General features: G+C 36.7%; 1 protein-coding gene across 2 annotated transcripts in view; it reads right to left on the minus strand.

Moving 5' to 3' along the window:
* LOC110467105 (isthmin-like) overlaps positions 1 to 27,315 on the minus strand; it is a 41,415-nt gene that overhangs the window by 9,905 nt on the left and 4,195 nt on the right. For both annotated transcript variants that reach the window (XM_021524024.1, XM_021524023.1), the window contains exon 4: positions 1,182 to 1,719. In XM_021524024.1, coding sequence (XP_021379699.1) covers positions 1,182 to 1,719 — 538 coding nt within the window. The remainder of the gene's footprint in view (positions 1 to 1,181; positions 1,720 to 27,315) is intronic.

The raw sequence follows: 27,315 nt of genomic DNA on the forward strand, positions 1-27,315 counted from the left end.
TGAGAGCGGTTTCGCCAGCCCGTGGTGGCACCTGTTGGTGATATAACGTCTAGTTTGCCTTGTTAGTGGTGGCAATATTGGTGTTTTGTCGATACCTGTCTGATGTTAGTGAGCTGCGGCAGACTCGGGCCATGATAGACAGCTCGGACGTGGAACCTGCCTTCATTAGTCTACTGTCGACAAATACCTTGCATTTCCGATACATAAACTTTGTACTTTACACGACGAGATATCCTCAGTATGTTTCAGAAGAGGTTTTGTAAGTTTACTTTTTAAGTTGGTTAAATGAAACATTTCTGTTAACATTATCAGCTAAGTGATGAGAGGGATATTTTGATGGTCATTATTACAATACATCTACTGCATGCTAAATGAACTACTGTAGATTGACAGGGTGTAAACAATACCCTACCATTCAATCAAACATGATATCTGTGTAAATACTTTTGTGAGACTAAGCAATGACTTTTCCAGTTGTTCCTTTATCTTCAATCGACGCGGCTGCCTTTTATAAAACGTCAATACACTTTTTGAACGAAATAATATTTTGGCGTACTACTTCGAAAACTACTTGAAATGTTTTTCAATGATGTTCATCAATTAAAATAGACACCATATCTACCATGAACAATTGGACAGCCTGATTTAGTAGTACACATAATACTCTCCTGATTAAATAAATGACATTTCGGACGGTTCTAAAGCCGAGAAAAAAGGTAGTTACTTTGCTTTAGAAAAAAGAAACCTATCTTTTTGAGAGAAAAAAATAACTATCTCAATAATTATCAACCTCTTTGATACAGTTTTATCAAAAATTCTTTGTGAATCACATATTCTGAGTCTTTATGATATCGACTGTCAACAGCGTTTAGACAATGATTATTCACATGATTTACGTCATGTACCCTAAATTCTTGATAATAAGTCTGATTTGAAAATACGCCGGCTCTTAAAACAAGTCTGTGATTCCTTACTGTCTAAAGGGCTCTGAAAATAAGACGGCATTGAGAATACGTCGGGTTCAAAAAATAAGCTTGGGATTTTACAGATCTTAAGAGTATCACCTGTGTTGTTAAAATCTTAAACAGATCATTGAACACACTGCCTTTCGTCGAATTACAAGCATTATTTAACCATAACACAGTACAACTTGTTTCTTCTTGTATTTTCTTCCCACCTACCTCTATTCTTTCCGCCCGATGGTGGTATCTTCCGTCTTCCATTTCCCTTTTTGTTGTTTTTCCTTATGGAATGTTGAGTTTTATCAATAACACTATTATCCCCAACACTTAACGTCACCTGTGGGGCTCCATTACCTTTATGAGTATTCCAGTTACCTCCCTTTGCGAGCTCTTCTTTCGCTACTGTTTCTATAATATGTCGGATAGTAGTTGGTTCTAACACATTGTCAAAATTAATTTTCTTCTGTTTTCTTCTCGATTTCCTCCGCTTTGTATTTCTATTTTTATTTCTGTTTCTTTTATTTTTATGTCTCTCTGATTTGGAGTCTACTAAAATTTCATTATTTTCTGTATCCAATACATTTGGATTTAAAACATCCTTTTGTCCATTTTTTAACTTTTGTTTTCGTCGACGTTTGAATGGATATTGCCTGCCCGTGTGAGGATCATTGAATTGTTGTACTGTTCTCGTATAAAAGTCTGTGAAGTTTGTAGAGCTTTCATCTGGTTTCCTTCCTGTAGAATTGGCCTCTTCATTCTGCAAAAATAAAATTGATATTAAACACTAATTGTACCAGTCACAGCATTGCAACATACTACATATGTATAGTCATATCACCATTAAAACGTATACAATGTCTCCATCTTTATATATTCCGTCTTTTCGTATTGCAGAGTTATCTGCTCTTGTTAGCAGGTATTGATTGTTACGTCATTGGTTTGTGAGAGTAACGTCATCAAAACGACGTAATTTTCTCGCACCAACCAATGACGTAACAATCAATACCTGCTCACAAGAAAAGATAACTCTGCAATACGCAAAGACGGAATATCCTGGACGACAAGGACAGTAGGATAGTTTGATCATAAATACTCGGCACCATTGGAAAGTAAGTTGATATTTTGTTTTTTCGAATGAAGGAGATAAATATTGTATTAGTACATGTTCTGTATCTAGTTCGTCCAAACCGCAACTATTTAATCGTTTTGTGATACCTTGATGAAACAAGAAGCATATTTACATCTCCGACCCAAGGTGTACAGTGCACTGTTATCGGATTACCATGATATTCACATCTTGGTCTGATGTCAAATAAAAAAACATTAAATACAAATATGAAAATTGGCTAATGAGGGGAGAATTGTTCTTGTTAACAAAAACCAATATTTTGTCATATTCCACACGAAGCAACTTTTAACAGGTACATAGCAATAATAAAAACTTAACATACACCACGTCAAAAATAATGTAATCAGATACAAAAAAAAAAAATCTCGATCTTCACTTTACAATTCACATAATTTTACAGCATTTAGTAAGCCTTGTAATTTGGTACATGACTTCATTTACATTCGATTCGATTATAATCAAACCCATCAATTATTTGAAAAATGAAACCAAACTATGTCAATACTAATTTGCTTGCATCAAAAACCCATTTACATGGATGATAATTAAATTAGTTAAAAGGCAAAATGTTATTTCCTAATGGCTTTTTAAATGTGTGTTAAGAAGCTGCGCAGATTAACGTACTCGTTTTCTTTATATAACAAATAATAAAGTGCATTCATATAAATTGGCGTTACCTATAAGTATGTTATCTTTGATAAGGATAGTAATTACTAGATACACATGACATAGCTAAATCTAGATGTATTCACTTTTAATGTACAAAGATCTGCACGTAATGCTTCGTAACTGTTGTCTGTATAATAAGGAACAGAATTATATGGTACTTGAATCTAAGACTAAAAGTTAGTTTCCATTTCTAAGGAACTCAGAAAGAGATAAGATGAGCTCCTTTCTTTTAATCAATCCCAAGAATAATAACCCAGGAATGCCGAATGATTCCGATTGAATCATTGCGCATTCCTTTTCTAAATGTTTCTGAAGCAGAACAGTACGCAATACATCAGGCAATGCAATTACCAGGGTTTTAATTAAATACACTTGATACTATGCAACAAAATAAAAAGTAACATTTCAATGTAAAAATACAAATAAATATATTGATATCAACCTCGGCCTCTGGTTACCATCGTGTGGTTTCGTTTTAAGCTATCGGATCTTCTCTGTAACACAAACAAAGTTTTATGGTTGGGTTATCGAAGAACATGGACATTTGTAGTTTTATACTTCAGCACAAGGTGAGAGATGACGGGAACGCTTGGCTTCAAGCTGAGCTCACTGAATGACCCTCCCACCTAAATCTGCACGTGCGTTCAACTCGCGCGCGTGCAATGGCTTTACCAGGGACATACGCACAAAAGGTGATGATTGATAGGCCTCAATCCAACATACCCGCAATGTTTAGTGACTTTGTGGCCATTTCCTTCTGGTTAAAGACACGTTCCTAGATAATGATTTCAAAACTGTTTGACAGTATGGTTACAAACGAGTCAGTGATAACCGCATCGGTATAATAGATAGGATGGTCTTGAAATATCGTTAAGCAGTGCCTCTTTGTGTGTAAAGACTTCATTACACAGTAACATATTTACCGTTATACACATAAAAACATGGCAAAACAATAATACAAACGTTTGCGAATTAATTGAAACAACACACAAACGAAAACATTATACATTTGAATTTATACACAACATATAAGATAAAGCGGAAATAATTCTACATGCATTAATTTAAAACAACATAACGATGAAAAACTATTCAACCAAACAATAACCTGACAATAAACTTAAACACTTCATATTTTTTACATTAATGTCTTCATCATCTACTTTTACAGTCAGTGCACCAAATTAATGCCAGGCATGGGCTGTAAGTCTATGTGAATTTAAGTTTACCACATACATGTCAGGGCATGGACTTTTCGGTTTCAGTAAACTAAGTTACCACATAAATGTCAGACTTATACTAATACAGTCTATATACGCATTTGTGTTACCACATAAATTTCAAGCATGAACTATAACAGTCTATGTTTATGTATAATGTATACATAACTATATTAGTCTATGTATAATCGAAGTGACCTCATAAGTATCGAACATGGACAATTTCAGTTTACGTGAATTTTATTTTACCATATAAATATCAGTCATTAACTTTTTCAGTTTATGTAAAAAATATTTTAACACATAAATATCAGGCATTAACTATTACACGCTATGTGACTTTTCAGCATAGACTTTTACAGTTTATATTAATCCGAGTGACCTCATAAGTATTAGCCTTCAACTATTTCAGTCTATGTCAATCGGAGTGACCACCTTAATATCACACGTGGACTATTATAGTTTAAGAATTCGCCACACACGTGTTAGACTTGATCTATTGCAGTCAGTGTGGATACTAGTAGTAGTACCATCATATCGTCGGTAGATCATTGTACGGTAGTTTGTGCTCATAATCTCCAAACAGTCATCAGGATATCTACTATACGTCAATAAATGTTACAAAAATGCTGCAAACAATTTAGGGAATAGTTTCCTGAGGTTACAAGTGTTCTATCTCGCATTTAGGATTAGTGACTGCGGTGATCCCGCGGCTAAACCTAGAACCGCGTCATCGTAATACTTTTAGCGAGATGAACTTCGCAGGTGTTTTAGTTTGTTTATCAATCACTGTAGAAAATAAATGACCCTTATTTAATCAAAAGACTCGCCACATTGATGTAGGATGTCGTTGGCAGCCGTCAGACGCATTTCTTGTTGTACCTCATTTGAAGTAGCGCGCTCTTGGCACCAACATCGATGTCGCACATTCTCGAGGAAATCTCGTTAAATGTAGGGTACAATATCTTGTTCCATAACTACCATATGTACTTTTGAGTGAATAAATAATATGTTTTGTCGCCCATTCTGGTGGAATCTTGTTAAATATGCAGTACATGATGTTTACTTTTTAGTTCACATAGTCAAATGTTAGCATGGCGTATTCTTAAGCAATGTTCATATCTTAATATCACTAGCGTTTGTATAGCATTCACCTTTTGATTGTGCCACAATAAATTGATATTCTGGATGAGGACATCGATTCGAACTTTGATTATACAGGTGTAGGTGCAATCATATGTATGTGGCTCACCTCCATCTTTCAAGATACATGTGATACACTGTGCTGTCACTAAGATTTGCCACATAAATCTGTTTGAGAAGAGGCATGGTTCAATATATATACACTTTACTCATCATTAATTTGAAATTAAATAGTACTCTTTTAATTTTTTAAAAACAAAATGTATCATTTTAGGGATTTTATGCACTTCCCTTCTGTTTTAACAGTGGTTTAGACAAATTTAGATTTCCACCTTTTTGGCCCCTACCTAGTACGAAATAGCTGTTAAGTGCAGCGTAATTCGTTTTTTTGGAATCCTTTATATATTACCAAATTTGATGCATTGTAGGTGAAATGTTTGTGTGTCTTTCATTCATCTTACAGCAGTAAACAACTGTAACTGGTCAATAAGCAAGAAAGTTTAAGCTGATTGTTTCAGTTTATCCAGCTGTACAATTGGGTATCAGCACGCTCGGATGTTATTCGACTGGCGTCCTTCTGGAAAATAAACCAGCAGCTTCACATCACGTCACATAAACATGGTTAAACTCCGGCTCTCTAAGCTGCTAGGCTCAGAAAGCGTTATTTAAATTTAAGGATGTGTTGCCGCTTATTTATGATATGCATAAATGTGTTATGTTTTCATGGTTTTAGTTTAAAATGAACACAAAAAGTGCGACAAACGAGTCAATTTCATCGCATTCTATTACAATTCAAAATCTCACCTCGGAGTAATGTAAGCTGTTCCTGGGCCACGCGATTATATCACGGGTCTACTGCCAACAACGGTATCCCACGCTTTACAGGCTCCGCGAAAGGCACAGTCAAAAATTCATAAATAACTATGTATTTTAGTGTACAGAATGCACCTCATAAAAAGCTTGGCAGTTAAAAGTTATGATACTGTAGCTAGGTTTTATGAAGTCACGTATGTGGCAAATATTCGCGTGAGACTATGGTCATGTGTCGTTGAGATATTGCTTTTATTCCCTGAAATCGGAAGAGGCATTGCATTGTTGAACCAGTAAAGTGCGTGACATAGAAAGGCACGGAAGGATTAATAGGCCAGGAAGCTATCTAAGCGTGACATAGAAAGGCACGGAAGGATTAAAAGGCCAGGAAGCAATCTTAGACAAATTAAGGCCTATGTTGCATAGTGTCAGATAGAGTCATTCGTTAAAAAGGAAATCAAACAAAATTGTTACCTATTTCAAAATCAATATCCAATATTCATTCCCACTTGTCTTCAGTTATCTGACGGAAATATTCTACAAAGTATAAAACATGGCACCATCGAGAACTGGGTGAATGAACGTGAGACACACGTGTGCTAGTGTCTTTAACGTTAGGTAATGTCTAAAATAAATTACACTGCATTATCCATCGGTTGGTAAGGGCCAAAAGGGTCGAAATCTAAATTGATCTAAATCACTGTTGAAACAGAAGTTTAGGTACATATAAACCTTCAATTACACGGATTAAAACATTTATAAAAACACTATTTATTTTCGAATTAATAAAATGTGTATATTATGAGCCCTGCCACGAGTCAAAAGTGATGATTGAGGCAATTAAGGTAATATGATATGGAATATTCCCATCCAGACGTTTGACTTATATTGATTGTCCATTGAAGATGTGTTGTTCATGCAAAAGAAACACTACTGCAGATATTTTCGACGAATTCAGATCCAGATCCAGATTCTACACCGGTTGACACGTCATATATAATCTGTGACCTTAACGGAGTATAATCATTATTTTACGGTAACGCGATATTTCAAATTATATTCAGCAATACACCGACCGAAAGAATTTTAACGAAACCAATCTTTTAGTAGACAAATTTGTCAGAAGAATGATTAATATCTTGCCGGTATATAGCCTATCGGCTAGACGCCATGGTAGCATTGAGACGGTTCGTTTTCAGAATCATTTGGTATTTCAATTTTTATATTAGAGATTAAAAGCAGTAGGATTTATTTAGAAATAATGAATTGTGCTAATTTTGTAGAATAATTAATAATATTAAGTGTTGACAAGTTTTGTCCTTTTCCCATGTCAACATAACACTGTGAACTTACAACAGCAGTCTGCAAAGTTTCCAAACGGTTTCCTGCGGACACGTGAATCAAACATTTACTTACAGGATATTACCAAACTTGGATAGGAAAACACGGCTTAACAATTATGTCTGTTGTACGTAGCATAGTGATATTGGAATGTTTCCTGAAGAAGAACATCTTAAATAACGTTTAATGAGGTTTGAATTTTATAGCATTTATCTTTTAAAATACATTATCTATTTTTTAATTTAAAATTTATTTTCCTACCATTGATGGTGCTCGCATATTCCGTCTTTGCGTATTGCAGAGTTATCTGCTCTTGGGAGCAGGTATTGATTGTGACGTCATATGTTTGTGAAAGTAACGTCATCTATTTTTGAGAAAACGACGTAATTTTCTCACTCAAACCAATGACGTAACAATCAATACCTGCTCACAAGAGAAGATAACTCGATACGCAAAGACGGAATACAAATACGAGAAACCATCAATGGAAGGAAATCAGTTCCCATTCATGCTAGCAGTGCAATGATTAAGGATCCCTGTCCCATTTTTCTGCCGTTTTTGTTTCTATACAAAATTTCCGTTTGGAGCACATTTGGACTCGTTCATATCCGTTTCAAGCTGTTTCAGCGATGGTATAACAAACTGAAGTCCAAGGTTTGAATCCTAGAACACGTTTGTTGCTTACATTTTGTTTATTTTATCTCATTTCACAAAATTCCCGCAATGATTTGTCAAAGCCATAGTAATGCCGGAAAAATAAGTTTGGAGTGCATAATTTTATTTTTTAGCAGTGGTACGGGGATCCTTAACAAAACCAGCATAAGTATTTTGTTTCAAAGGCTTAAATACTCAAACAAAATCATCACAAGTTTTCAAGCAATCGAAAACACCGTACAACATAATGTTATATACATTTGCATACAAATATGTTTTTCTTGACAATCTTGATAAAGGCAATCTAATGTACCGTGTATAACAGCACCAACAAAGAATAGTAAAGATAACTCCGTCACTGAAAAGTACACAATCAATCAGGCAGGAACGTCTTGGACAACATGAAGTACACAATGTAAGCGGGCGGTGATGTACCAACCAGGTCTGGGTAACGAGTGGCTGAGTGATGTACAGACCGAGTGTGCCACTTCCCTCTTATAGCTGTAAACACAATGAACATTACTCATCACTCTACGTATAATCAAGACGAACATACTCGGCCGTTTGGCGTTTTTATAACAAGAATACTCTAAATATTTATCCTTCTTTCTCCCATCTTGGTGAAACTTTCTTTAATGTTATATTGTGTACTTTGACGGCCCCGATTTCTGATACAGATCGTTTTGACCGGTGCGTTGAGTCACAAGCTGTGTCTACTCATCGAAACTTGGACAAACCATTACCTACTCTTTTGAAAGGCTAGACAATCATTGAGTGGTCGTAAAAACTAAAAATATGCATGTCATATGATACTAAGCTTTTAACATGTAATGCTTTCAGTTGGTATTTATGTAGTAATCACCAATACTAACTGGACCAGAGGTAAGTCCTACATGGCGTTTTACTACATCCATGCTGATATATATTTACTATAAATACCTCTTTGAAACAGACGGAATAATAATTATGATCATTTACTGGTTGTTATGCAGTGGAATAACACACGAAAATCGATGTTTAATATCATTCAAGCATTGTTACGTCAAAAGAAAAAAACACGATGTCTCACAAACAGCAAAGACAATTTTAATATTGGTCACGGAGATTTCCTTTGATTTAGCATTTGAACAAGCATTGTGTGAGTTTTTAATAAATAAGATCTCTTATTCGCTCCCTCTAATTCTTACTTTTACTAATAAGCTCATGGGAACTCGTTTTAGCTCTCCTATATACCTCTAAATGAATGACCCACATAACGGATTTTGAGTTTCAACATATGTCATTGACAGAAATATAGCAAAAATATATTGGGCACACAACTTTGCAACGTTATTTACCCTTTTGTAACAAAGTGTAACATAACAAAAATTGTAAAATAAATAACGGGAAACAAAGGATTCGCACACAAGATATTCAACCTTTGTTCTCCTTGTTTGTAGAGGTAAAAGCTTACCAATTTTATTTATTAGAATCTATTACCGGTGTTAATGCCACGTTGAAGTCTGCGTCTAAATGGTGGTCTTCACAAAACTTTAATAAAGAGTAAAGTCAGTGTTACCATATAGTGTGCTAACATTTGAAACAGTGTTCGACTCCTATGAGTAAAGCTTGTACAGTTACAGTGATAACCACAACAACACGCATTGCTTTATACGAGATTAGCCAGAAACATATCTTACGTTAACAATAGAAATTTATATTTCACTTTAGTGAGCATGATCTTTAGTTTACTATCTCCAAAGTTATAATATTCCGGGAATGGCGCGTCATACACTTACTTTCGGGAACGTTCTGAATGATGTATCCAGTTCATTCCAAGTATTGAGTAAATAACCCTAGTTTTATATCGAAATATGCAATCACGATTGCGTTATTAACAAAAAACTATTATTTATCTACGTAAAGTAAATTACCTTCACAGTAAACGAATTCCCTGTTAACAGTTATACGTAATATTAATGGTACGACCCGTGTCAAATTGACATACTGAGCGATTACATTCTTTTAAGCATCGTTATGAATATCTTACGATGCGTGCTGCTTCCATCGGCAAATTTTATCCTTGTCAGGCTTTGAATAAATTCAAATACCGGCTTCATTCCTCTGCGTGAACTTATGAGGCAACTAGTGTGGGAGCGAACTGTAGAATGAAGGGTGTGTTAAATGCGCTCTGCTCAAGGGGTGTCGAGAAAAAAATTAATCTGTTAGCACTCTTAACAAAACTTTGTAGGTTTACCATTTTGAGGCTTGAAATGGGGAAATCAGATACCTAAAGGTACTTCCTCTGGAATTCGTGAATATCTTTGGCATGTTCAAAATTTAAAGTTTTAACATCGTACGATTTAATTGATGACCAAGATAAGAGTCGTAAAGGAATTAGAGATTTATGAATATACGTGATACAAGTTATGCAAGGAGCTTCAATAATCCTTTCCACCAACTATTGATGTCACAGATATATTATAACAGGTCAAAGCCTGTAGCGAGACCAAGTCAATTATCAGCATTACTGGATCAGTGTCGTGGATGGTGAGGGACCTGTAAGTTGGTATCAGAACGAACAGATCTTACGTAAATGAGAAAATACTGAGATTGACCCCGAGTGTCGGTGTTATCTGACGTGTTCTGGTGCAGTGACTGTGAGCTATCTGGTATCACCTCCAACACGCTCCCTATCATGTCATTAAGGGGATAAACCCCTCTAGGGGATAACCCACACAACAACGTCGTGGGGCAACAACACACCCGTGGATACAGGGGATAACCCACACATCAACGTCGTGTAACCCCTCTAGGGGATAACCCACACAACAACGTCGTGTAACCCCTTTAGGGGAGAACCCACACAACAATGTCGTGTAACCCCTCTAGGGGATAACCCACACAAGAACGTCATGGGGCAACAAATCTCCCGTGGATACAGGGGATAACCCACACAACAACGTCGTGTCACCCCTTTAGGGGAGAACCCACACAACAATGTCGTGTAACCCCTCTAGGTGATAACCCACACAAGAAGGTCATCGGGCAACAACACACCCGTGGATACAGGGGATAACCCACACAACAACGTCGTGTAATCCCTCTAGGGGATAACCCACACAACAACGTCGTGTAACCCCTTTAGTGGATAACCCACACAACAACGTCGTGTAACCCCTTTAGGGGAGAACCCACACAACAATGTCGTGTAACCCCTCTAGGTGATAACCCACACAAGAACGTCATGGGGCAACAACTCTCCCGTGGATACAGGGGATAACCCACACAACAACGTCGTGTAACCCCTCTAGGGGATAACCCAAACAACAACGTCGTGGGGCAACAACACTCCCGTGGATACAGGAGATAATGTGTCGGGGAATGATTACACCAAACGCAAATACAGTTAACTTCGTTTTTAAGATATTAAATTCGAAGTCCCTGTATCATAGCAGCCTGTACCTATACTGTAATCGTGTTAGGGGATCATAGCTTTAAATTTAAGTACTGTCAACTTTCTCACTGAAAACAATTACTCGAATAATACATGTATTTCGAAGTCGTAATAGAATCCCATGTCAGTGTATTTGCACATATCTATTTCATCGGATATCTCGATATTTCCTGATTATCATTAGGGGTTTACATGTCAACTTCATAAATGTCACAAATGTCCTGTTTATAATTGTCATTACCAGGAGTAATGGAGTATTGACTACTCCGTACTGTTTGAATTGTCAATATAGCCTAACCTTGCCTGTTTTGTAAATCATACCATTAGATTTATTACTATCGAATAACCTTAGCGTTTCCCAAATATCTTTTCTGATGTATAAGATATATTTTCAACGATTCAAGTTGTTTACCGGATTTCTTGTTCATCGAAATGTCGTCTTTTTGTGGTTTGCGTGGTGGATTTATCGATTGCTGTTGCATATTAAGACATTTCCTACATCGAGATTATTTTCAAGCAATTTTCGTTATTATCAGTGTTTAGCTTTTTCATATGAAGTTAATATTCCACATCCCCAGGAACTTGACAAGTTAACAAACGCTTGATTTAATAATGTTTGTCAATGAGGCTGCTGTTCACTTGTGTAGGAATGTAGGCTAACGACTCTATGTACTTCTAGCCGAGGGATGTTTACAAGCAGTCAGTATTAATATAGGTACAAAAGATAAGTATAACCAAAAACATAAATGCGAACATCAACGTCTCGGTAAAAGTTCAGCTGGGTAGAAAACACTCAACATACCCTCCTTATACATCAAATTCAATACACTTTTATTTCTTTAACATGAGTGCATCCAAAGATTTAAGTATACTTCATGTTAACAGTAGGTGTCCTTTCATTTCTGTTGTGGCCAGGTGATATGACCGAGTGCGCTACTAGTGTGACAGTGTGATATGACCGAGTGCGCTACTAGTGTGACAGTGTGATATGACCGAGTGCGCTACTAGCGTGACAGTGTGATGTGATCGAGTGCGCTACTAGTGTGACAGTGTGATATGACCGAGTGCGCTACTAGTGTGACAGTGTGATATGACCGAGTGCGCTACTAGTGTGTCAGTGTGATGTGATCGAGTGCGCTACTAGTGTGACGGGTTGATATGACCGAGTGCGCTACTGGTGTGACGGGGTGATATGATCGAGTGCGCTGCTGGTGTGACAAGGTGATATGACCGAGTTTGATACATGTATGACGAGGTGATATCACCGAGTTTGATACATGTATGACGAAGTGATATGACCGAGTGTGCTACATGAATGACGAGGTGATATGACCGAGTGCGCTACTGGTGTGACAAGGTGATATGACCGAGTTTGATACATGTATTACGAAGTGATATGATCGAGTGTGCTACATTTATGACGAGGTGATATCACCGAGTGTGCTACATGTATGACGAGGTGATAACACCGAGTGCGCTATATGTATGACGAGGTAATATCATTGAGTGCGCTACATGCATGACGAGGTGATTTAACCGAGTGCAAGATTTGTATGACGTAGTGTTATTACCGAGCTACTTGTGAAATGCGGTATTGCAACCCAGTACTCGAAACTCTACCCAGTCTCTTAAAAGAATGCTAACTCATTCGTAATCTTGTTTCTGAACTTTCGTGTTAAAATAGCGAACATTGAACAGCATTTAACTCCTTAGAATAATCATTAGAAATACAAAGTAAGTCGACACAGAAAGCGCGAAATTCTAACATTTTTACTGCCTCATATGGCCTATTCAGGTCTCAACATTGGTATTAAAGGCATCGAAATGAAAATCTGTGTCGCTAGTATTTCGAAATTGGCAGGATATATGGCGAGAAAATCCTTTATAGCGTTACATTTGCTTTCTGCAACAGATAATTAACTAAAACAAAACTAATATTTTCTTATGTTATCTATTGTAGAATAAATTCCATATACAATGTTACGGATAGCATCGGGGACTAAAGATCCACCACAATAGTCAGCCATTTTGTGCCGTAAAATTATGAGAAGAAATACAAAGGAAGGGAATCTCTTATTAAACGATTAGTAAGTATATATTTGCTGCTCCACATGGCCATTTTGTCTTTTTAGGACTCTCAATGGTACTAAAGGAAAAGATTGAAAACCCATGCCGAAATTGTTCCGAAATTTATTCAGAAAAAAGCAATGAAGGAAAGGTACCTATACATCTCTTTATAGCGATACAATGTAAGACATTTTTGCTGCAACATACAAAAATGTATGCTTAGGTACGACCTATCGAATTTAAAGTAGCCCTGACGTTCGACCAATTTCAATGGGTTCAGATAAGCTACATAAAGGAATTGAGCAATGCACAGTCAAGATAAACTATGTCAAAACCAAAGTATTTCTTTTAATTTGCGACCAAATTGTGCGTAACATATTCCACAAATGCGACTGTTTCGTGTACGGATGCGCTTATCGTTTTGGCTACTGTTTCGTGCACGCTGCTACGTGTCGCCCTTCTTTGATCGCGTTAGCAAGTTTTCTATGTTCCTATCTTTTCGTATTTTTGTCAAGAATCGTGTTATTTCGACAGTTTAAACAACACCTATAAAATGCATATAAATAAAAACTATGTAGTTTTGGAAGTGTTATCTTATCCCAAAGTCTGAATACATGTCTAAGGTCTGACACGGCATCATGAAGTTATATGTGACTAACTCAAAAATGTCCGTCGTCACAAATCATAAACACGTTTAACTCACACTCAACAAACACCGAATGGTTTTATTCAGTAAAACGTTGGCATTAATGTGTTACATAAACGACGTGAACAAACCGATATGTTGTTATATATGTTGATAGTGTTGCGACCTAAAGACTCCCCTCCCAGGGTGAATGACACATGCAGGATATGCAATTTGTTTGCTGCTATTCAAGTATATCTTAAAGGTCAAACGTCGATGTATGTATATTAAGACAGAACATATGTGTTTCTTTTCCTACATGTAAAACGCCATTATTATCGCCTGACTTCTGGATCCCTACAATTATACCTGCTTTCCTGATATCCTGATCATATCATTAACTTTGTAAAAAATGAATTTCAATATGGCATCAAAGGATGGTAGTTATTTGTGTGGCCATTTGTGTGTGATACCATGTGTGTGCTGGCACAGACCAGGTCAGCATGGTCTTTGTTAGTTTGTGTTACTCAGACAGGACACAGATATACGGAAGTAACTCTCGGCATGTCCGCCAGGGGGAAACCTGCCAGTTTCCAAGGAAGTATAAACTATGATAAACAAACGAAAATATCCTTTTGAACCCGATATAATATATCTTTGATGAGTAAGAAGAACAGAACCTGCTGTGGTTATTTGATTAGCTCTGTCTGTCTGACAGCTATCTTGTGACAAGTGGGCGGGTGGTCCTGTCTGTAGGGGGCGTGGTTTAAGTAATTACCATATTCATCACGTGATGGAGCATGTTCAGCTAAATACGGTCACTACTAATGGGACCAACCTATCACTTAACTGAAAGGCAATGTCTCCCTAAGAACATCAAGAAAATATGTGAACGTTGATACATGTACCATATAAAAAAAAAAGAAGATTCTTCGAATACCAAAAAAAGTTTCTTCAATAAGATTCATCACCCTGGAAATATACGTATGCTGTATCAAAGTTTACTGAGTGTGATTCAGTCATAGCTTAACAAAGGAACCAGCAATGTTTATATTATCTAGTTCCATTGGTTTATATATAATGCAAAAACTAAAATTGGAAGTATGACTCGAACGTTGTCCTATATATATAATTATTCCAGCATCGACCTTTTGAACACTATGGCATATTTACGAAAATATAGAGAACCCGGTAATCGTTTAATCCTTTATCGTCTCATTTTGTTAAAGTTCTATTTCGAATAGTTCTGATTTCGAAATAAGGTCGGTGTTTTTTGTTTCATATGAATCGGTTTCGTGGCAATTTGTATTTGTCAGATGAGTAAATCATATGCAAATTTCAAAACGTCATGAAGCACGAACCGTTTGAGTGAATATCAACATGTAATATCTTACTTAAAAGCAGTGCGTTTCGGAATCTTTAAGGGTATATTAATATAGAGTAGAAGCAATGGTCCGAACCAACAACAATCCTGTTTGTGACGACAAAATGCTTTACCTTTTCGTATAATTGATGTGTTTTAATCAGACCAATTACACACATTGACCTTATTATTATTTTAATGTGGATGAGTTATCCTTGAAGTATGTAACAAAATGCTAATTCCACAGATACACAACCGTTTGCAATTATATTTTCACCAACATTAAAAATCTGCCTTGTCTATATGTGGGTATAAAATATGCACTGTATTGTTGACTTAATGATGAAAAGATGAAAATGAAACGGTTTTGTCCAATAGCGAAACGTACAAAGTTTACGGGACATACTTTCAGCATTACCTCAAACGATGTGTCCAAAGAATTTTAAGCTGAAGCATCCCTACAAAACATGAGAACAACTATATAGACGTGTACCTTCTAATTCGATCTGTCCATATTTTAATTACTCTGTAGACACATAGCTATCAACTTAGTCCATTTAACCATTCTATCCACAATGATCCATGGACGACTACCTCAACCAGTTTGATGGAGATTATGGGCACGTTATATTTCCTGTTGTGATATGAATGGCGATGTAACTGAGTATGCTCCGTATTGTGCCTTGTCGCTTTTTCATTACCATTTACCTGTTCGGAAGTAACATTTTTTGAATATGACCTAAATTAAACGGCGGGTATCGTCGATAAAGCTGAAGAAGCTTGCCGTTCTGGAACACACGTATTATTTTATTTTACATTTTTCAAGTGCTGTCGTAAATCTTCAATTTCATCTATTTCGAGTTCGATTTAAGGTTTCGCTTGCACTTTAGTATCCTATTAATTTATGAATGTTCCAACATGAGTTAATAGTTGAATCTGTGTTAAAATGAACGGAACTTACAACTGATATGAAAGTCTTTTTATGTTTTCTGAACTTCATTTTGTAAATCCTAATTATATTATAAGAAACGCTTTTCGGTCTTCTTCCACTTGTTGCCTTTTGCAAGAGCATTTTGGGGTCTTATATTGCTGATGACATTTTATTGATCGATGCCTATCCTGTGTGGAAACTATTTAATAAAGTCTTTAATCAAATATTTTCAATATGATTTCATTAGACCCCTTCTCACTAAGAGCGTTTTTTCAACGAAAGGGTTTGGATATTTTCTAAACCGATCTGATTTCGAAATGACTTTTAAGAATACCGATCAATTTTTTTAATAAAACTTTGGGATTTTGCTAATCTTGTGTGCTGTCATTTATACTACCAAACTCGGTAGACCGCTGGGGGTCGACAAATGGTACTTTTACAACGTTAATGCAACGATTACCTCCCGCGTGCGGTACAGTACCAAAGGTCAAGCCCTCCACACTTCAAAGGCATTCCACGCTAAGCCTACATGGAACCCGTCTTACAGTCGATACTCGGCGAAAATTAACGCGCGAAAAAGGTAGGTGGAGATAGGGGGACGCGTGTCCTATCACCGCTATCGCGGGCTGGGTAGTGTAAGTATGCCTCCTAATCGACAGACATGGAGTCCTGGACAGGTCATTGAAGTCATTAGTGGCAATATGAGGAAGTAAATGTATCAAGGCGATAATTGTGTAGTTATAGTGTACATCGGGCGTTGAAACAGTTAATGTCAGATATCTAGGGCATGACAGCCGATGATATGGAATATGACCCTTCGTCAAACGGAAATTGGGTGATAATGATCATATTATCAACTATAAGGCCGTTCTATTGTTTTTGGTGATCTACAGAAAATACTTTACAGAAAATGAAATTGAAATAATGAAAGTATCGTACAAAATAAATCATATAACTAAGATAGTCAGAATAAATCAACATTGTACAGATCAAACGCGTTTTACGCGAAAAAAAAAGTTTGTGGTGCGTCGGCTCATGTCGCTCACAAACAATATATCTAAAGAACAACTGATATTTGTATAGGTGGCTGCAAAAATAGTAGAAGAAAACCTGGAAAAGCATATCAGCCCTAGGCTATCTGTAACGTTTCTGGTGTGATCGTTCTGTATAATTTTGTAGATCACTTCACAAATGCAAACTCAAATGTAGAACACTGTATTTCTCTTTATCAGCCTCACCAGACCCCAGAACACCCTACCGATACACCATGGTAGACCGCATACCCGAGACGCCGCGAGATTACAACCTTCAAGTTTCTCTTTCAACGTCTTCAACAGGAGCAAGTGCGTTTGCGTTACGATAAATGTGTTTTACATGTGCATTTGTGTTTTTTTGGTCTCGTAATTTGTTTTTAAAAGATGACCGACATTGACGTACTTGCATCGTATCCATTTTGAATCAGCACTTTTTTATAAGTGACTTTTAGACATTTAGTCCATGAAAATGTTAAGAAAATGATCTTTATGTATTCAAAATATAAAGCAAAAAATTCGGTCACATGTATTTCTTACTACAAACGGACAGAGTATGTGAAACGCAATAGTTTGATCCTCGGAAAGACTAAAAAAAATGGAAATGTATTTCGTCTTTATATACCGTTCTGTCTTTACACACTCGCCATTGTTTGGATAATCTGTTCATCCATTGCAGTGGATGAAGTGGATTACTCACATTAAACAGGAGCAAGAAAGTCCTCGATTTTGTCGATTATGATATTCAGGATTAATGGGAACGGAAATTCATAATCCTGATTTGGCGTAACATGGCCGAGTTATTGCTACATAAGCTGTCTTCTGCTCTCTTCGAGGTCGTTGTGTTTGACATCGGCGCCACGAAAATCAGGAAGTACAGCATTCTCTTCACTTGTATGGTGGAACATTATCGTGCAGATTAGATTCAAATTGGCCGAGATTGAGCCGTTGTAAGTGTTTATAGCCATATCACCTCGCTCTGACACTTGCAGGCAACATCAGGCAACCGGTGTTCGTAACCTCTAAACTGGCACGGCAGCCATTATTTATCAGGTCTTTATTTCATTGCAATCTGTGTGTGTGTGTGGGGGGGGGGGGGGGGGGNATCCAATACAGGTCGATACAGTTCCAAATCAGGTTTCACTGAAACAATCGTAATAGAAAATAATGGCCCGTTTCGAAATGAAATTAGGGGTTGCTCTCTTGAAATCGTTTTAAAGGAATTATGTCACAGAAAAAACGGATATAAGTATAATTTAGTAATAAGAAATTAGATTGTTAAAATCAATATATAGACAAAATCTGGAATAGAATATCTTATTTGTAATTAGGCATATATACGGCACAATTTATTTACATCCGTACCGTGTAAAACTTCGTGGTCAAGATAAGGTTGGAAGAAGTGTTTCCTTGTCAACAGATGGAATCTAGGACTTATGCAAATATCGCTGCCATTGTCAGCCGGTGCCATGGTTTGATAGGTGAAATTCCCGTTTCTTATGCTATCTAGAAGAGGTGACAACATTTCTCATCTTTTCAACCGACAGAATCTAAGATTTGTACGAATATGCATAACTTTTTGAACTGACGCCATGTAACCTTGTTAAACGATTGGGTTTGATCGATGCGTGTTTTCTCCATAATTGCCTGTTGAAGACAGTTTCACCCGTGAAAAGATAAACCTGTTTTTCCGAGGGAAAGACAGCCTACATGCGCTATGACATCATGACGTTTGTCAGATGACGTCGGCGTTGAAAATAGTTCTGTGGTGTCGACCGTGTTCAATGAATTATTTTTGTATTCATTATAAGATAAATTAACCGATTTATTACAGTTTTGGGGTGTAAAATATTTCTTCTTTTTATTTTATTTATGCGCACCTGTCAAGCATGTGAAAATGGGCAGATTTCTGACACTGGCATATGTATTTCGTATATGGGAGAAAGAGAATCAAACATGGGTGTAGTCTGTAAACAGAGAAATTTCAACCATCGGCTGGACAGCCAAACTCTTACCCTCGGGTTAAGAGTTCCCTATCTACGGACCACACACATGTTAGATTCTATTAATCTTTTAATTCGTCATGATCTAAGGTATTGCTAGCGTTCTGGTCTTATTCAAGTCCAAACGCCTATCGGACATGTGATTCTGTTACTATTTATCCCTACGTATCATTAGTGGCATTTGTCTCGGGGTAACAGGTACTGCTCTAATAAAGGTCTAGGAAGCATGGCGGAAACACGTGTAGTACGCAGTGGCTAGTCTATCTAACTATGTCCAGATGTAAACCAATCCTCTAGCTCGTCATATGTATCTTAGCGTGCATTATCTTGTGTATCCTTGCTATATCATAGGCATATCGAAATCAACACTGGTCAGGTATATTCTTGCTATGTCTAGACTTGATGATATCCACATTGACCATGTATCTTAGCTATTTCGATGGCTTGTTGACATCAACGTTGAATTCTAATGGTATTAGTCATCTGTAAGTATATTTTGGTCTAGGCAAACTGGACCTTCACGAAACACCTGGTTAAAACCATTTAACCATTTCTATTCTTCGTTTTTTCATGTCATTTATCTCATAAAATATCAGTCTAGATCAAGATTTATTTAATTCAGACGCTACACACCCGCAGTAATTGCTATAGTTTAAGCGATCACTGATACCTTCGATTCCATACATCGCTCACCCATTTTATAAATGCTCTATAGAACATAAATCTATATTGCAATGACAACTGAGTATAACGCGATGATGACGTGAATAGTGAGCTTCAGGTTACTTGTCAGTGACAATAGTATTTGGGGATGTACATCAACGTCACTGTTCATCAATACCCCTCTAGCCGTGGTCGATATCGTAGAGAGTATGTGGCCAGAAGACTAGACGTTCTACACAATAAAAACAATTCCACAAGTAGCCTCTCACAAGACAACTAGTCTGTCTAAATAAATAGCACAATGAGTTTGTGACTAGAAGCCTAGACAGTCTAAATAATACGAATAATTTCACATGTAGTCTCTTACCAGAGAACTTGTCTGTCTAAATAATATGGATAATACAACATGTAGTCTGTGACTAGAGAACAAGTCTGTCTAAATAATATAAATGATATCACAATGAGTTTGTGACTAGAAGACTAGACAGACTAAATAATACGAATAATACGAGATTTAGTCTGTGACTAGAGGGCTAATCTGTGGTATGATTACTGTGGTAATGTATACCACAGTTTTCAGTAGTATGTGACTAAATAACAAGTCTGTCTAAATATAAGAAAATGTTACCATAAGAGTATGTGGCTACAAGACCGGATGGTCTAAATAGACAATAGTGAACGGAAGTTGTTAACAGGGTGAAGGACGAGAGATGACCGGTATCCAGTCACCTCACAGGGAAAGTAATGTCAGCTCCCGAAAGATGGGGTTCAGGTAGCTCACAGAAATTATGACAATTATGTTTATTGTTTCCTATTTCGTTTCATATTAGACATAATTTTCGGTTTTGATACAAAGTTATACGTATCGGAATGCATGGCACAAAACAGTAAAACGTATGTATTTGTGGCTTATCTTTAACAGGAATCTAACAGAATTTCGTGCACATCCTACTTCATACAAGTGGTATATCCCCTGTTTTGACACAATGTTTTGACGAAACCATTTCGCGCATTCATCTGACGTCTATGCAGACGTACCGTTTTTAATTAAAAAACAATTCCTTATCGTTTTGGATGAAGTTTTCGTGTTGCGCTGACGTTAACTGCCTCAGCTTAATTTTGCGTCGGATGCGCACGGGTAAGACACTTTTCACTTAACAGAGGTCAGTCAGTACAAAAATGCAGCACCGTCATTCTACCTCGTTACGAACGAGGAAACCATAGGTATAAATGATAACCCTAATACCAAAGTCGTACATGGGAGTTTATACAGAGAGTTATTGATTAAAGAGGAAGATATGCATTTAGTTATTGATTGAACTTCAAACCCCCTCGGTGTCAAACGTTATTCTGATCCCAGATCAAACACACGCGCTCTGAAAGCATAAATGTTTGCGTGATCTTCTATCGTCAGCCTAACCGAAGACTTAACCCCTCTTGGCGGGATTTAAGCTGAATTCACACTTAGTAGAAATACGAAAGTTAATCACTTCTCGGTTCTCCGCAGGTACGTTTTGCATTTGGAAACAAACAGGCAGGAATAGAGAAACGTTGTCAGCATGACTCTCGGTAAAACCACTTGCTGCACAAATTACCTAGGAGCCATAATTTCTGTAAATTATGAGCTAGGTTTGATTCAATAAGAAAAATTCCACACCACTGTTTCTGCATATTTCTGAAACACGTGTTAAGAAGCTACCAGATATATATATGTATACAAATTGTTCTACATTGTGCGTTATTGTTTGGGGAGGCCTTTTACCCGAGTAAAATCCTTAAGGTAATGACTTAAGAAAAACGTTTTTGTCAACATACGTCACTGAGGACAACAAACACAGTTGTATACAATTAATTTTGGTTTTATTACAACTAACCAACGAAATCAATCCGTACGTAATACAGCAGAGAGCTGAAAATATGTGTGATACGTCACTACATGCGGCTACTTGTTTACGTTGTCCACGTGACTACTATCATCTTTCGTACTTTTCAATTATCATAATTTGACCAAATGACAGGTTATCTCGAAATGACCACAACAAAGTTGACTTATAACGAGTAGAACTGTTCTGACCAATATACAGTTTCATGACCGCTATTTATTCAATTAACACCACGATAGTTCATTTTATTCCAGAACTTTGGAGATGAAATCATTTTTGCAGTGGGCTTTAACAATAGATCATAGAAAAAAAGACAGCGGATGAACCTTATAGTACATTCATGCAAACGCAATGCAGATTCAAAATCTAGCATCCTCTGTTCCCAATATCACTCGAGTGGCGACATGTTAACTCCCAAAGTAGTCGTATGTATGTTACTGCTCAGGAAAGAAAATATCATCATCATGAAATTAAAGACGTCACGTCACATATTTTGATGATGTAGGGCGATTCTAGAGAATAAAGAAAATTCAAGCAGTTATCAGAGTTTCTGTTATTTCAATGCGAAGCTCAATTAGCCTATCTGAAGCATTTTCTTCACTTCCTTATTTAAGATATTCGTCTGCATTAATATCTAAAAATATAGGCAAGTTACAAACTGCGGAATGATATAATGGCCGATGACCACCTGATATTGATCATCACGCGTGGGACAACATGACCCATTGTCATCACCAATACTCGTATCATTTGTGATTGCATTTCAAGAATTACGCTCGATCGTGCGTGGCAGCGGAATTCGGGGCGGAAATTTGTTACATGATTTGTGTTTATGGTTGATACTACTTCTTAATTGTTAAAGGTTTGACCAGTAATTTTCATAGACCTCAACAGCAATATCTTACTCTCCTTATAGCTAACTCTCCCTATTACCGATAGGGCCTTTAAGTAATACATGTTACAGGCAAAAATTAGTATTTCAGCTTTTGACCAAATCACATTAGTGGTAACATTGCTATCAGTCTTCTCATGTTTTTATGAATTGATAGAAAGTTAGGAGAAATTAGTATGATTTCTCTGAAAAATGATTTTGTACCATGGTAGTCATCGATCTAATGGATATTAAAGGTTTTCTTTGCGTTTTTCGTATTTCTTTTCATCCTATTCCTATTTACGTCAGTGTTCTTTCATACCGGTCAGTAAAACAAAATATCAGCGCAGGAATGCTTGCTTTTTCAATTATTCATAAAAGGGTAGATATAATATTTCGCGACTACTGTTATTTGGAAAATGCTTTTCTGGAAAGAATTAGCGGATAGATTGAAAATGTTTCTGGGAAAATATTCATTCTTAGCATATGTTCTCGTTGAACTGATGTTAAAATATCTGTGGGGGTTTTAAATGTAAATCAAATAAATTGCTAAGCACAATTTTGTCTATTTCTTTGAGTAAACTACAATTACGATGAGTAGGTTCCTTCTGTATTGGATTTTATTTACTTTCAATGTAGGTTTCTGTTTGACGGAATTACATGATAGCATCGCTGTACTGGATCATCAGTATAACTCGGAATCCCAAATGGCCACTGGTTTGATCTGATTCCCAGATTGTGCCCTAGCCGTTGAGTGCCTGTCTATCACTACACACTCCCTGGAGATATGTTTCTTTCGTTCGGAAACTCCACTGGACCCGATAGCGTCAGAATAATCAGTCCGCGCGATAAAATACAGATTATTTACGTCGATAAATTCCGCCAAATATCATTCCTGAATACTCTCCTGGTCAACCAATTTCGGCTATTTCCGGTTATTATTTTCAATATTTTTACACACATCTCTTATCGCAAAATCAGTAAATGTTATTTACCATAATAGCGAGGGGTCTAGTACGAAATAGCATGACCTCAAATATATAGAAGAGCTGTTTTAACTGTATATTCTTTTAGTTCCAATTGTTATAAAATCGTAGAGGGGCCTAATTCGAAATAAAACAGGCTCGACTGTCCATTGCTTGCAAATGCCATTGTAATGAACAGGCCTTCAGCTGGTGTTTGTTATATATATTTACTATCGATTTAGCGCGTAAGTACTATACTTAAGGTTCATAAATTAGCATTGAATTCCGAGTCAGTTATCTGTAAAACCACCTTACTAACAGATGCACAAGCATATCTTGTCAGAAATGATAAGCTTGACATCCTTGTATCAACCTGCCTTTCTCTATACCACACAAGTCGAAAGTACAGATGTCAAAAGCAGAACTGGAGCGGAACAAACACCTCAATCAGACTGCAGACACTTCCGTTTCGTCATTTCCTTTGAATGAAGTACATGCCTCTGGACATTAAGTACAAAATCTTGCAGAACAATTTAGCAACGAGAACATGCAAGGCCACTAATGATGTGGATTTATTAACATATTTAAAGTTATTGTTTTTGTATGGAACCTAATGAGGCAATTGGTAGCAGATATAAATACCTGACATGTAATAATATCTAACTTATCATCATTAAATTACTACTAATGTATTATCATCTACAATGTATTTGAGCTCAGAGAATATTTATATGGATTAGGGATTTCTTATATGAACCTTAAAACTGTTAAGAGACGACTTCAAAACGTGATCAGTATGGAAATATACGTATCCATACCACCTGGCGTAGCATTTATTAGTTCCCCTTCATACATCCTGCCAAAGGACCGTGCGATAACCAAGGTACTTCTGTACACGATCTTTAGTGATATATTAAAGTAGACAGAGGAGAGAATTAGGTTTTCAGTGTAGGGGTCTCAGAATACCCCATAATGTATGATATTCGGAAACAAAACCTAACTACAAAGGATACACCACAAGGCACGAAACGCACAAATACCTACAGAGTTTGAATAACAAACATTTCTTTCATTTTTTGATGGATTGCCTTGAAATGTTTCACTGCTAGAGCCGTCGACCTATATGCTAGTGTGTCACAAGCTTCCAATTTATCATTCGGTCGTAGCTATGCTTCTTGTAAATGATTATAGAAAAGATCTTTATAACCCGGCGGTGAAATGTTCAAGTCTTGGAAAGAAAAACTAATGATGAACTCTGAGTGCGGCAGACGCTTGTTATTTTTACTTCGGTAGGTTATCACAGCTCGCAGGTTGAAAATGTTGTCTGTGAGCGAGAGATGGTCTTACGCCTATCGACAGATGTCAGAGAGAAATAGAAAACTCCTAAACACACAATAAATACTTTTGTTATCAGTATTCTCAATGTTCCCCGAGGTATTTCTCGAACCTTTGAAGGCAAATGTTTGAGAATTTTTCAGACCCTATCATGATGACCTCTGATCGGATGAACTCATCTTTTCCATAATCTACACAAACTACGACAATTCCACGTGCATTTGGTTTTGCATGGGTTATCATAACTCTATTTTCAGATCGGAACATCCAAACTTCCGCATGCTACCAGCACTCTCTCGTGGAGTTTCTCACAATCTAGGTTATCATTGTCTCTCAATTGCTGCCGATTTAAAGCGCATGAATGAACTTGGAATTCGGAAGTCAAAAGGTTTCGCACAAGATACCGAATAATAGACGATAGGTCTTTTGGTAAACCAACAAGTTAACAGAAAATTGATTTATAATTCCCAAATAAGATTTGTGTATTCCACACAAGCAGTTCAATTATGAAGTCAAGATCCTGTTTACTATGATGAATTCTCTTTTCTTTTTCTTTTTGTATTTAGAGCGTATCATCTTTGTGAAATGTCATAAAGTTACTCTCTTCACATCTCTCTCCATGTATCGAGCTCTCTAACTCTCTCAAATGAGTTTCACAAAAGGTTCATGAAACGAGCTTAGGCTTATTTTATTCAATATATTTATTTGTTTAAATTTTAAGAGATATATGATATAGAAAGAAATATCTTCTTAATTATCATTACTAAAAGAACTATTGTCTGAAATCATCCAAGTATTGAGAAGTATGTGGTGTCGCTATCTTGAAGCTCATAATGCGCAAAATAGTGCATGGACTTACTTAACCACGATAGTTATGTGACGAATACATGTATATGAAATCAAGATGGACTGTATCAGTTGTTATGGCGTCTGTGAGAGTCTTTGTAGCAAGCGTTGGTCCCATACGTTATTGATCAATGTACCATTCCTGTCAGCACCCATCTCGATATACCACGGTAATACATAGGTTTCGCTACGCCTTTTCTATATGGCATTGTAATAGCATGTGTAATGGCATACACATGATAGTGGGTGCACACCTCAGTAAGGAGGGGGATTTAGATTTAGATTAAACTCTTCTCCTTTTTCAACCTATCCTATATGGATAAATGCCATGTTATGCTTTAAAAATCTTAACTCTTTTGGCATTATGCATCATCTTACTAACTTTATAGGGGAGATCGGGACAACTTCGGCCCGTTTTTATTAAATTCGTTCTGGATAGTGCGGTATTGGTTGCAATTCATGTGTTTATATACCATTTTGAAAAGAAATGCCATGCCTTTCATAAAATAATAACAGGAGGGCAAACACGCCCGTATTTGAAGAATTATTCAACATTTTCTGTCGGAAGGTTGGATGGCCGAATGTGTCCTGCCTTGGAGCAAGATCGAACAAACAATCTGGAGTAAGGTCAAACAACGTTAGAATCGGCATAATCATATTTCTAGTGATTGCTCGAGTCGAATTAAGAAATTACATAGCTCGTAATTGACCAAAACAAATGTCCATAATACATTCAGTCGAGTGATGGAACTAAATATATAAAGATAATTTTATCAAATGACGTTCTTGAATGTAACATTGAATTTTTATAATTTTTCCATACAATTATATGTATTGTAAAATAGAAAATATTGTTTACCACAGCGTCAATGCATTTGGACAAAATCGGTACAGCAAGGAGCCAACAACAGGAATAGAGGAAACACCAAGACAAAGAATAACAACCATGAACTACTACAAAAACAAGCCAGTGTGACGGAAGGGTCATCATTTTAGCCATCATATTTTGGAACCGTCGCCATGTCTTCTGTTAAATTCAGTAAGGTCGGTCACCGCCTATCTAAGTTACATGTATTTAAATAACGCACTGACAGCCGAAAGTTGGAAGCCGGATCGGGATGCTTATAAACTTCTTTCGTGAATATTGCCGATTCTTCCAGAGCAGCTTGTTGAAGGTTATGCTTGTGATAAATACGGGTTGAATAAACTTTCTAATTCACCAAAAAATAAATATTTTTTATTAAAGCTGAAATAAAAACCATCAACGATGGAACCATATCTCGGCTGTCATTTCACTGACAACATACGAGTAGTGGTGTTGAGGAAATCAGCTCTCAGATAGGGTTTTATATTTGTGAAACAATACAC

This window comes from Mizuhopecten yessoensis, unplaced genomic scaffold (assembly GCF_002113885.1).
Source record: "Mizuhopecten yessoensis strain PY_sf001 unplaced genomic scaffold, ASM211388v2 scaffold11159, whole genome shotgun sequence".
Lineage (NCBI taxonomy): Eukaryota > Metazoa > Mollusca > Bivalvia > Pectinida > Pectinidae > Mizuhopecten > Mizuhopecten yessoensis.